This window comes from Melozone crissalis, unplaced genomic scaffold (genome assembly GCF_028551555.1).
Source record: "Melozone crissalis strain CALT ecotype California unplaced genomic scaffold, PUWL_Pcris_2 ptg000008l_1, whole genome shotgun sequence".
Classification (NCBI taxonomy): Eukaryota; Metazoa; Chordata; class Aves; order Passeriformes; family Passerellidae; genus Melozone; species Melozone crissalis.
The window spans coordinates 178,141-191,511 of NW_026535786.1; the positions used below are offsets into that span (position 1 = coordinate 178,141).

At 37.6% G+C, this 13,371-nt stretch overlaps 1 protein-coding gene across 3 annotated transcripts in view; it reads right to left on the bottom strand.

The window, feature by feature from the left end:
* Positions 1 to 2,840: 2,840 nt before the first annotated feature.
* Positions 2,841 to 13,371, bottom strand: part of YAP1 (Yes1 associated transcriptional regulator) — an 85,449-nt gene continuing 74,918 nt past the window's right edge. For all 3 annotated transcript variants that reach the window (XM_054269979.1, XM_054269977.1, XM_054269978.1), the window contains 3 exons: positions 9,407 to 9,537; positions 5,318 to 5,430; positions 2,841 to 4,706 (listed from right to left, as the gene is read on the bottom strand). In XM_054269979.1, coding sequence (XP_054125954.1) covers positions 4,468 to 4,706; positions 5,318 to 5,430; positions 9,407 to 9,537 — 483 coding nt within the window. In that variant the 3' untranslated portion in view covers positions 2,841 to 4,467. The remainder of the gene's footprint in view (positions 4,707 to 5,317; positions 5,431 to 9,406; positions 9,538 to 13,371) is intronic.

Below are 13,371 nucleotides of genomic sequence, written 5' to 3' on the forward strand. Positions count from 1 at the left end.
AAAAATATATCTGCCATCCGAGCATGGCAAGCATTATCTGCAAAAAGTGGTTGCTTTCTTCTAGTAGATAACCAGATGTCCTGTTACCAGGTCTCACTACAGTGCCATTTGCAATTAAAGTATTGTTTTACATAAGCTGCATGATGCTCACCAGAGTCACTGTCTCTTCATTCCTGCAAGCACACAGATATGTACACTTTAATGTTAAGCCTTTACTGAAGCCAGTGGAACTCATTTGTCTCTCAGGTGAGCTTGCACACCGTATTTGCAGAACTGGAGTTTACAACTACAAAAGCAATGACAAGGGGGACAAGAACAGACGCACTACAATAGGCATTCCAACAATTCAATGCATCTATCTTACTGAAGGAAATCATATCTTTATATACTATTGAATGTTAAAAACGAACAAAGATGTTTAAGCACAAAGTATATATTTATACCAAATAAAACAACTGAAAAAGTATTACATAAAGAAAAATAATGTAACAGAATGTACTTAAGTACCTAGCTTACAGTCATGCTCATATCTAAAAATAACATTGTTAAGTAATATATATAATTTTGGACATAATTCTCTAACATACAACATGATTTTGTGATTCTAAATGTGGAGAGTACTTTTTCCATGATACAGAACACAAATTGTTTTATACAAGCACACCTGCTAATTTGTATAAAAAACATGCTTGTAAGTGAAAAGGTCACTGTAGTACTAATTTACCATGTAGTGTAAATCATGTTGAAATCGTCTCTTCTCCTTTTGCATTGGTGAGCGCCAACACTGAATGGTACAATATTTGATCCATATGGTTCACTGACACTGCAACCTGTTCCCAAGCAGCAGCCCTAGCCGGGTGTTAACAGTACAGCTCTGTACAGCCTCATCTGTCTGCATATAGTGTATTTAAAACTAACAGCTATTACAATTATTACAATGATTTCTGTTTCAATATATACATCAGTATAAAATACTACCCAAAACACTTTCGCATTTCAAACAATTTTAACCACTTCATCAAACAATGCATTTGTAGAATTAAAAAAAAAATCCGAATTAATATTGATTGCCAACAGTACAGCATCTCTATGGTATGTTTCCTAATAAGTGAGAGAATGGAAATGTCTTAATTAAAATAAGTATCACAAAACATAATTAATGTTAGAGCTGTTCAAGGATTCCCAGTTTGTCAGTATCTACCCTAAGCCATGCTATCCAAGTACAGTATAAGCCATTTAGTGTTTCTACAATGAGAATAAAACATTCAAATATTAAAGCTGTGACAAACACACAAAAGCAAGGAAAGAGAATTTGTTCTGTACTCATTTCTGTTGTAGTGAGGTACAGCATTTCAGGAGCTTGCACTCAGTGCATCAAATCTGGTTTTGTGCATGGACTGGGGAATGAGATGCTGCAGAGAGGGACCTGGGGGTCCTGGTCTGTGCCAAGTTGTTCATGAGCCAGCAGTGCCCTGGCAGCCAGGAGGGCCAACCCTGTGCTGGGGGCATCAGGCACAGCATGGCCAGCTGGGCAAGGGAGGGGATTGTCCTGCTCTGCTCTGCTCTGGGGCAGCCTCACCTCCAGTGCTGGGGGCAGTTCTGGGTGCCACAACATGAGAGGGATATTAAACTATGGGAGAGTGTCCAAAGGAGGGTGAAGGGCCTTGAGGGGAAGCCACTCTTCATGGCTGAGGTCACTTGGTCTGTTCAGCCTGGAGGAGACAAGGGGAGACCTCACTGCAGTCTGCAGCTTCCTCATGAGAGGAAGAGGAGGGACAAGTAAGATCTCTTCACTTTCAAGACCAGGGACAGGACCCAAGGGAATGGCCTGAAGCTGAGTCAGGGGAGGTTCAGGTTGGATATCAGGAAAAGGTTCTTCACCCAGAGGGTGTTTGGGCACTGGAACAGGGTCCCCAAGGAAGTGGTCACAGCACCAGCCTGACAGAGTTCAAGAAGCATTTGGACAACACTCTCAGGCAGGTGGTGTGAAACTTGGGGTGTCTTGTGCAGGGGCAGGAGTTGGACTTGATAATTCTGATGGGTCCCTTCCAACTCAGCTTATTCTGCGATTCTGTATGTGCTATGATACCTGGATACAACTGTGGAAGACAGCTGAAATAAAATCAACTCTGAATTTCCTTGCTGTTGTGGTTTTATGTCAGATCGTTCAAGTTAGGAAAACTTAGTGTCTTTTCTTTTCCTGAAGGGAGGGAGAGAGAGGAATTCATAATGAATTTTTAAAAATGCTACTAAAATCCCTATCTTGGACACAATAACATTGCTTTAGGAGCTACTGTGTCATTGCACGATATAAGTGGCCTATTACTCACTGAATTATTGGTGTAGCAGAATACATATCATTGTGAATGTGTTTTAAAAATTATTATTTTAAAACTTGCCTGTATCCCATAACAAGCCATAAAATTTTGTGTTTTTCAAACACTAATACATTTATGTAAAGTAGTAAATGTACATTTCTAGTGGCAAATTTCAAATCTCTGCCTCTGCTGCTTCAGTTTTTAAAATAGGATTTGGTTAAGAGTTTTCATTCCTTACATCATCCTAAACCAGAATTATTTCTGAAGCATAAAAGAAATCCAAACTGCAATAGTAATATCATGGGGTTTTTAATTTGTTTTGCTCATTTGTTCCTAGCTTAAAAAATAATCAGTGTCTTGAGAAAAAATGCAAAACAGTAAACCCCAAAAAATCTCTCCTCAGAGAAGTCCCTGCTAACTGAGAGTTTTTTCCAAAACTAAGTTTCACACTTAACAGTATCTTTATAGTCATGTTATACACCCTTGAAAATAAAGGCTCACTGTTGAGAATGGTGATAGGGGTGTTAACTGGTGACACTATTTTTCATCAGAAAAAAACCCAAAAGCCCCACAAAAATTCATAGCTTATATTGAAAGTTTGATTCACGCTCATTTTGTTCATTTAAAAATACTCTTTGGAAACTTGTGTCAACTCCTGCAGACAACTTAGTGATACATCTTTTCCTGTTAAAATAAAAATGATTCATATTCACCTCTACCCCATGCTAAGCTCTACTACTAATATACACTTCATTACCTGCTCATGTCACCATCTAACACATATCTTTACATTCTTCTACATATAGTGTCCAGGGCTTATTTTTCACCAAACAGAACTAGACAACTATTACAATTAGAAGTTTTTATCGAGAAGTTTTTTGGTGTTCTAGCCTTTTCATTGCAACACACAGTGATATTAATAGTTCAGAATTTTTGTCCCTGTTAACTTAAGAGAAACTTTTCATAAATTTTTTTCCCATTAAGGATTTTAAAATCTGAACTCACTTAAAGATCAAAACTGAAAACCAGAAGCGAGATTAGATGTAATTTTAAAATGGTTCTGCTACTTTAAGATGCATTTAAAATTTGTACACATGACAAAGGACTCTTAACTTTTACATTGCTGTAATCAGATTGTAATTCAAAGTCTCGTAAATACACATGAAAAATAAGCCACTGGTCATGAAATCTAATGATTACATTCAAAGCTAGCCTTTAAAAAAATAAAAAAGTTACAGGCAAAACATACTGGTTTATGTACTCACTAGCTTATCAGGCTACAATAGGCATGGTTTAAGTATAAAAAAAAGCAGACAATTTAGATTTAAATAAGACTGTGTGAAATCAGAAAAAACCCTTAGATTTCACTATTAAAAAAAACAACCCAGAACACCTATAATTACTTCCCATCCTACAGCTACAGTTAAACCAACTAACAAAAATAATCAAAGTATTTTTGAAAAATGGAAGTTAGGCTAGAGTATGTGGCAACAATCAAAGTTCATATATGTTTCTATGTAAAATGACTCCTGATTTACTATAACATAAAATACAAACAAGAGCACTTCGTGGCCAATGCAAGAGCTACTAGTAGGAACACTTAATGCCAAACAGTCTCTTCAGCCCTCCTTTACGTCTTATCTCCAAATCAGTATTGACTTCTTTTGACCAGATACATCATTTTTGGCTTGTCACCCCAGTATGTCATGTTTTACCACTTGCCACAGGCAGCAGGAGACAACTAGCTGAGCAAACTACAAGCAGTGACATGCAGAATTAACTCTCAAATCTGAGTACTTAGATAAAATGATACGCAAGCGCACACTAGGACAAAAGGAATGGCATTCGTCATCCAAAATAGGCTCATCATCCCTCCCCACCCCCCTCCAACAGTAGTTGCAACAGCAATAGAAAAAGATCAAGAAGATGTCTGTTCTTCAGAGTCAACTGTGAAAAAAAGTCAGCAATATAAAACAGCAGCGATGGACAAGGAAGAGCAAACCCAAACAAACTTGCTGAGTATTTGTTCATTTACTTTTTCTGAACACAAGCCAAAGTGCACCACACTGGCTTGTTCTGAACTTCAGATACAGATGTCCTAATCTCCTTAGATCCTTCACAGATTTAGAATTCAGTCTCCCTGAGGCCCCTATAACCAAGTAAGAAAACTCTCTTTATCTAGCTTGGTGGCTGCCAAGACAGATTCCATGTCATTAAGGATGTCAGAGCTCAAAGCCTCTTGCAGACTTGGCATCAGTTCTTCTCCTTCTATATTCATTCCATCTCCTTCCAGTGTCCCAAGGTCCACATTTGTCCCTGGAATGGCTTCAAGGTAGTCTGGGAAACGGTTCTGATGGGATGGTATGTTACTTTGGCCGATACTGTCACCTAGTTATAACACAAAGATGGATATTAAGTATACTGGAAGTACCAAGCCTACAATTTATCAGGACAACTGGTTAAAGGTTAATCATGTACCTCTTGCATCATACAAGCAGCGTGACTCACAGAAATCCATCACAAACCCCAAAGATAACTTGGCTGCATGCAGACGTACAAAGAACATGCCTTTGTTTCCAACTTGCACCTACTGACCCAAATCTTACAGATCTTTGATGGCATTTAGCACAATTTAATTTTGACACTTGAAGGAAAAAGACAATACTGAGTCAAATACAGTTTTGGAGTGGTATTAACAACTCTGGATGAGGTACTATTTTTAGCCCTGAACAACATTACTTCAAAAAGCAAACACACTTAAATTCCTTATAAAAACAGGAGTGATACTACTTACGAGCAATTTCCCCATCCTCCCAATACACTTGATTACAAATATATTTTTTCATAAATCTAATGTTTCTATCAGAGAAACAGGGGAAATAGGAAAAGGTAGAAAACAATGCAAAGGGTATCAGAGCTTTTCAGAACTGCTTGTTTTCATTGTAAATGGATACAAGTGTATTTGGAAAACATGCATTAAAAATGTACACAAACCAGACCTGTATCCATCTCATCAACACTGTTCAGGAAGTCATCTGGGGTTCTGGGTACACTGTAACTGCTCATGCTAAGGCCACTATCTGTGCTTTCATCTCTGGAGTGATATGTTCCACTGTAACAGAAGGAGAAAAAAAAATGAGGGTAGAGCACTGAAAAAAAATTAAAATAGATGCTTGTTTTGAACTAATTTATGGCCTTTGAAAACACTGCTACCATGAGAAATCCCCAATTCTAATACAAAACTGAAGCATTTGTTTGCATGAGACACCTGGGTTTTATTTTATGCAGACCTTTTCCAATTAAAACCATATTATTTAGATTCAATTAAACTTGATGAGAACATACATAAGCAGCTTTAAGAAATGGCCTACTGTGTGTTGTGCATAATTTTAATCTTTTCACACCTACCCAGCTAAAACCTTTCGAAGCATATCAGATAATCCAGAATGATTATAAAAATAATAGTAATTATGGTGCACCCTTTTATGTTTCCATAAGGATAAAAAAATACTTCTAACTAATGTTCCCATGTTTAATCAACCACTGAAGCGTATTTTTAGGTCACTGCTGTTATAAATAGTTGGAACTCCTTTAGCAATTCTTCAATTGCTTCCCACTGCTGCATTACTGCTTGTTCAGTCACACATGTCAAGGCAAGAGAGCACCCAAATATAAATCAAACCCTGGTACAGAAGCCATCCTATAAACAAAGCCTGCTCAGAATGATCTTGCTGACAGAACAGTTAACCAGACTGATGGCATGGGGCCTTACATGCCTTCACTTTCTTCCTTGCCAGCGCAGCAAGCAAGACCAAGAGAGCCACAGTGGAAAATGTGGGAAGGGGAGGGGAAGTAGGCCACTGTGTTGAGATTATATAGCATGGCTTTGGAGCAGGGGTCCGCAGGGATCACTGTGTGACACAGCAGGAGGAGCTGATCCCATGACAGCCAGCTGCTTCCAGGTGTCTCCAAAGTGGTCCACAGCTGCCCAAAGCTGAGCCCACCAGTGACAATGGTGGTACCTTTGTCATAACATATTTAAGAAGAGGGGAAAAATGCTGAACAGCAGATGGGAGAGAAGAGTGAGAATATGTAAGGGGAACAGCCTGCAGACGCCAGGGTTGGGGCAGAAGGAGGGGCAGGAGGTGCTCCAGGCACCAGAGCAGAGATTCCCCTGCCGCCCTTGGTGGACAGACCATGGTGAAGCAGCTGTGTCCCTGCAGCCTGTGGAGATGCCAGGGGGAGCAGAGATCCACCTGCAGCCCGTGGAGGATCCATGCCAGAGCAGGGAGATGCCTGAAGGAGGCTGTGACCCCGTGGGAGGCCCATGTTGGAGCAGGCTGACAGCACCTGCAGCCCCATGGTGAGAGGAGCCCATGCTGGAGCAGCTTTGCTGGCAGGAGCTGTGGCCTGCATAAGCACTGTTGAAGGCCATCATTACTTCCCTCCCCCTGCATCCTCTAATATTCAGTATTCACAAAATATTTTCAAAATCTGTATTTCTTCAGGTTATGTATTCTGAGATTCACTGAGAATCCTTACTGATTTTCCACCTGGCATCCTCAATGAACATCAACTTGATTTACTGCTCAAATTATCATTTGAAGACATACTAATCCTCCTCATGATGTACTTGTGAAGTATATAGTATATGCCTTTTTGTCAGGTATGAAGATCCAAAAAAATTATGAACAGCTATTCAACATCAGATGCCAGAAGAATGCCTTCAGCTATGTATATAAATATATATATTTGATTCCATGAAGGCAACTTTGCCATACAAGAAAGGAACCTAACAGTTCTTTATAGATAAATCATAAATACTTCTCTGTTTTTAGACTGATTTAAGAACAGAATCACCACACATTTGATACAATCCTAGTAATTAAACTTAAACAATTTAGAACTTCTGTGAACAAAAATCTGGTTTACTTTATGGGACAAAATACTAAAAACAGAACTGAGACTATGCTGAACTAAATCACTCCAGTGGAGAAGGCTTTTTGGCTGTTGGTCTCACACTTGGAATATCCAGCACTTCTCTTCAAATCGCTCCTTAATACACATTTCCTCTTTCTTCAGCAAGTATTTGTTCATTTAGTAGTCACACCACCCAAAATTACCACATGCAACTAAACAGCATTACCCAAAATAGAGTGGATTCTTCTTCAAATAATCATTGTTAAAATATGTGTATACAAAAGAAGAAATACCAATTTAGGAGTTAAACAGAGAACTACCATCACTACCAGTATAAATCTAACCGACAAAAATATATAAACAAGTGTGGCAAATCAAAAGGTGAAATAGTCTAATGAAGTCTGCACTGATGAATATCCCATTAAAAAAATAAAAAATCAAATATACCATAATGATGGTAAGTACTGAAGATAGCAGGCAGATTTGATTATGCATTTGAACCACTACTGAGCATTATCTCAAATTGCTCCAATGTAGTGATTCTCTGAGATTTTTTAATGCTTCTATTATATAGGCAGCAGAAAATATCAAACAACCTAAACTCTGAATAGATAACTCTGGGGCCTAAATTTAGTACTGTCTCATGAGGAACTTTATATACACCCTATAAGGACAGAAAGGAGCATTTCCTAAAGTCTGAACTTTAACTTAAGGAGTATCAACAAGACCTTTAGGTCATAGTCCAAAACTATTGGACTGCTTTCTGAGATAGCAATGCATATTCACAGACGTCCTTTCTTAAAAATCCCTTTCCCTCACCCATATGGCAGAATTAAGTGCAGTGCCACACATACACCTGCCTAGGAGACAAATTTTCAGACCAAAACACAAATTAAGTTAATCTCAACTCAAGTCAAATACAGATTTGCAGTATTTTGTATGGGGTAAGTGCTACATAAAAAAAACAAACAAACAAAAAAAAAACAAACCCAAACATATATGCCACCAGGCAAGCAGTATCTTTTTGTACTTTGTAGTAAATATCAATCTGCCATAAAATTACAGAATGCAAATTTGCCCCTTTTAGCTTTTTTCTCTGTTTCTAGTTAATGGCAAAGATCCATCACTTTATATTTTATGTGTGTAGACTCACAATGGATAAACTGCATCAGCCATTTGAAACCTAAAGATGCATTTCCTTCAGGTCAGAAGACAGGTTTTGAAGATGTGAGGACCTGTATGATGTATGATGGCAACAGCCTTCCAGCAGTTCAAGCTAGAATTTTACTACACCCCATTGATACCATCACCTATCCACAGAGCAAGAGCAAGTCAGGTTTAAATTGTCTTGTCTCTTTTATTTCATAGGACAAAGCCAGCACAGTCGAGGCTCACCCAAGAACACCCTACAGGATGAATTCCATGTAGGATTATCCCTCCAAAAAACATCAAGTTTTCTAATCATAATTGTCAGTGTAGGAGATAAATCTTCCCAAAGGGATTACCTAAAATACAGATATCACTTATCTCAAGCTGCAGCAGTGTCTCTAAAGTTGTAATGTTTGGTGGGAAGCATTTGCAAGCTGAAATTTGAACAGTATTTCCAACAAAATAAACATTTCAAGTCAGAGGGATTTAGGAAAAAGTTTTATGAAAGACTAGTCTATATTGTAAGATTCTAAATCTTGAATGACAACACCCACTTGAAAATAGTACAGCATTTAAAATGAAACATGCCACTATTTGTAGACCTAACATTAGCAGAGTAAAAATACTGCTAAATACCTGAAGTGGAAGGGAGGGGTGAATGGGGAAACCTTAAAATGAACCTCAAGCTGTAATCCTAAATGTGCCTCACAGTTCATTTGATCTCACAGCAAGCTATTCACAAATTGAGTCAGTAATTTGAAATGACTGTTAGTCAACACATTATGCAGAGGCAAACATGTTATGACTTTGAATAAAAACCTTCCTACAAGTCTGAACAGACTACTTCCTCCCACAGGAGACAGCTTTTAATCTTCAGCTTTTACTAGACTTGCCATTTAAGGAAAGATTCATTTACAGCTGTGGCTCTTGGCACAGACAGATGTTCAAAATAAACTATTACATGTACCAAACAGAATTTTAAATCAAATTTCTTTCCTCTAGTAGCTATTCGTACAAACCTGTTAAGAAAGGGATCAGAACTATTTGTAGTCATTGTTCTCAGTTCCTGAGACATTCCAGGAGATGACACGGGGTTTTGAGATCCACCGTCTTGTTCCATTGTTGGAAGCTGGCTACGGAGAGCCAATTCCTAGAACAGCAGGAGAGGGAGAAAGAGAGATCATGTTAGCCATTTGAATGCACTTTCTGGATACATAAACACATGACATTATAGATAATTGATGCTTTTATTGCTTCCAGTAACAAGAGTTAAATGAAATGAAACTAAAGTTTCTGAGGACAAAGCAAGAATCTGCACTGGCTTCAATGAAAATGCAAGTTCCAGCAGCCATGACCACCATTACAGAGACTGCACTGTACATGTATTTATGGATATAAATATCTGTATGCTTACCCAAAGATTTTCTAGTTCACTTCAGTATCTTTCTGCTAAGTCTATACTTAAACCAAAACAAGGATTGTTAATACTATCTGACCCCTAATATAACCTGTATAGCTTTGCTAAATGGCATTTTATCCAGATTTCTTTTAAATTCTGATTTAGTTCCTGGCTCCCTTTGTACCTTTGAAAACGAACTTTCAAGTCTTTCCCTAAAAGTTTCCATTCATTCTTCCTGTTTGAGGCGTGCATTTGAAATTTCTGACTGATCAGATCAGTGATCAGTTCCCTATGTAAATTCCGTAGCTCCTCAAATTCAGAGTAATTTCTTAGTAAGGCCTAGACACTGCACTTCGGAAGCTACAAACCTAATTTCATATAATTTTTTACCCATCTGAATGTTCACCAGCTTGAATCAAACCATTCATTAAGCTTGTAATTACTAATTGATGAAAGTGTTAACATAAAATGCATCACATTAAGGGCAGATGGAAATAAGCAACATTTGATGTAATTTCCAGTGATCCTTCTCCCTTTTTTAACATGAGTTACACATGTGAAAATACAGTAATTTTCTTCAAGCAACTCTATTCAAACATCATCAATGTCCCACCAAGACTGAGCTTTGTATTGCAGAGACTGATAAATCTATTGACCATCCTGTCACCATTGCTAGTATGTGACCATCCTGTCACATTGGTAGTATGTGACTTCCAGGCTGTGCCTGGGAAGATAATCTCAGGCAAAACCAATCCTGTCAGTCTTGACAATATTCACTTGTAAAATGAGAGATCTTAATCCATTTTCAATGATAAGCTTAAGGACTACTATACTGTAGTCTTTTAGTATATAAAACTAACTTTGCCCCAATTCTTTTTCCAAGTGATTTCTTTCTAAGAAATCTAAGGTTATTTCATTTTCTTTCCAGCAGACTGTGTATTGAAGCTTCCCTGCTGACAGGTTTACTTTTCTTTTCTAATCTTCATATGCTTCACTCTCATTCCTGTGGATTACTATTCTACATATTCCTTTGGGTTTTATGTCTTGTACTAGAAAATTCTCACTACAGCTAATTAGATCTCCGCAGAAAGTGTACAAGCATACCATTGGTTTCTGTGTTCATCACTGTGTTCAAGTGATGAACACAGTGATGTGTTCATCAGCACTTATCTGGCCACTGTTCTAACAAACAGTAATAATACTCCATCCCCATTTTCAGATCACAGGACATTAAACATCTTTTAATAATTTCTAAAGGCCTATCCACATGATTTTCAATTGGTTATGTAATAAAACCAAATGTAAAGCCTATATAATGACCTCTTACTTCACAGCTAAGTTTGTAGCCTTGTATCAGTGACAAGTTACCTGATATACAGGTAGACTCATCTATATCTAAAAAAGAAAGAAAGAAGCGTTCTTTCCTGGAATTTCCCAAACACTGATCTGAAGAAGGTAGAAGGTCTTAGACCAGCTATCCCAGAGACAGCTCAAGAACTGCTCACCCATGTGGTGTGTCCTTTTGCCCTTCCCTCTTGGTTTGATCTGTACATTACATCTTTATTTCTTTGGGCTGCAGTCACTGATTTGGATGAAGAGGAGGAGCCAAAAGTGCCAGCAGACTGCAGAAGCAGCTTTGTGACACACCAGTGCCACAAAGAGTGGTAACAAGGCAAAGTCTACATGGAGCCATTTCTGTATATGAACTAAAGTGACATTTTATCTCCTTTGTGTGGCCTTTCCAACTGGAACTGCCTCCTGATTCAATAGTTGTGAGGAAGATAAGAAATCCAGATGTCCCCTTTTCAAGAGCTACTGACACCAGGAAAGAAAAAAAACCCACAATTTTTCTTCTGTTACTATACGAAAAAAAATCAGTACAAAGGAACAAGAAATTCAGAAAAACAGTGAAATTACCTTTGTATTTTTCTAAATCCTCAGAGTGTAGGAGAGATTGAAGTTTCATCAATACATAAACTCAAATAGTATGGTAAAAATAAATGTAGCTCAAGATGCTAGCCAGCTAAAACAAAAAAAATCTCATTTCTTTAAAGGCCCACTATAGAGATGTATTAAACCAGGAGAGAGAACTATATTTTGCCTATTCTTTGGCATGTACTATGTAGTGAAACTAGTATTTTTAAAATTAGTACTGCTTTTATCTCTGTTTTAACAACATTGCTGAAAAATGGAAAACTGCAACTATTTTTAACTAGTTATAAGTAGCATTACTGCTACTTTTACAGGAGTCAGAAGCACTTTCCCTTCAAAAGAATGCTATTACTCATCTAAGTAATAAATTTATGTCATTCTGGGAGTCTGAAAGAGAAAGGAATTACCAAAAAAGACAAGCTATTGAGAAACAAATACAGGGCAATTTTTAATAATTTTGTAAGACAAGCAGAGTTTCCTAAAGGCCTAAAGAGTATGTTAAGACTATTTTTCCTAAAAGGTATAAAAATGGAAGCTGAAGTTGTGTTGCTTAAAGAACAGTCTTTTCATTTCTCCTTCCTTATAAACCTGTTTTGCAATAAAAAAACGTTGTAGGTTTTCTATACTTAAAAAAATGTATGGGAGTGTCCAAATCTCTCCCAGCTCCAAAACAGAGCAATGTGAACTCAAGGCTTTTAATTCATGCTTTGAAATATGTGCTTTATTAGAAGTATTTAAAGTCTGGAGGCAAAAATAAAACTATGACAAAATCCTGGCTAAGATTTCTATGAATTGATCTCATCCTATTTTTTAAGTATGTCAAACTTGTTTTAAGCACCTCTGGGAAAAGAAAAAAAAGTAGCATTTCTACTGTTAGCAGAAAAGCTGAATTTTAGTTATTACACACACCAAAAAGATCTGTCATCTCCTTAAATAATTTTTAAAATAAGGTCAGCACTGTGTAATTTATCTGGCTGACCTCATGCACTTTTCTTTTTCATAATTCCAGACAGATTAAGTTTTACATTAAGTTACAGGTCATTCACACCATGTTCAAATTAACTTTATAAAACTACCCTTTTAGGAGCATTTTTATCTTAACTGGCTTTTGAGGAAAGGCAGATGACTTGTGCAACCCACTTATATTCTGACTGTATTATACCTATGATATGCTACTCAATTTTACTTGATATATCCTGATAATTGGTTTTGCAAATTTACTTTCAAAGTGCCAATTTTAACAGTTCTGCCCCCAACCATCACTTGACTTTCAAATGATCCACAGGCTTTCCTGGGATGGAACAGAAGTTTTAGGGGAAAGAGGAGACCACAACGCTTATGGGCAAACTTACAGTTGCTTCTTCAGATTAAGTGCCTGCATTTTTGTGAGGGCCACAAAGTTCCAGCACACACACAAAAGTAACAGGGAAGACATGGGGACTGATGGAAGACAAATGAACTCAGCAATGAGGAGTTGGGCAATTTGTGAGGGCTGAGCAGGAAATGGACCGTTCACTGCTTCAGTCACAACAACCAGCACAGCCAGTGAATGCAGTTCTGATTTACTATACAGACTTTTAAACAAGGTTATTTATCCATAAAGATCTACACACATGAGCAAGCAATACAATTATTTTGTTGATCTGTAAAGCT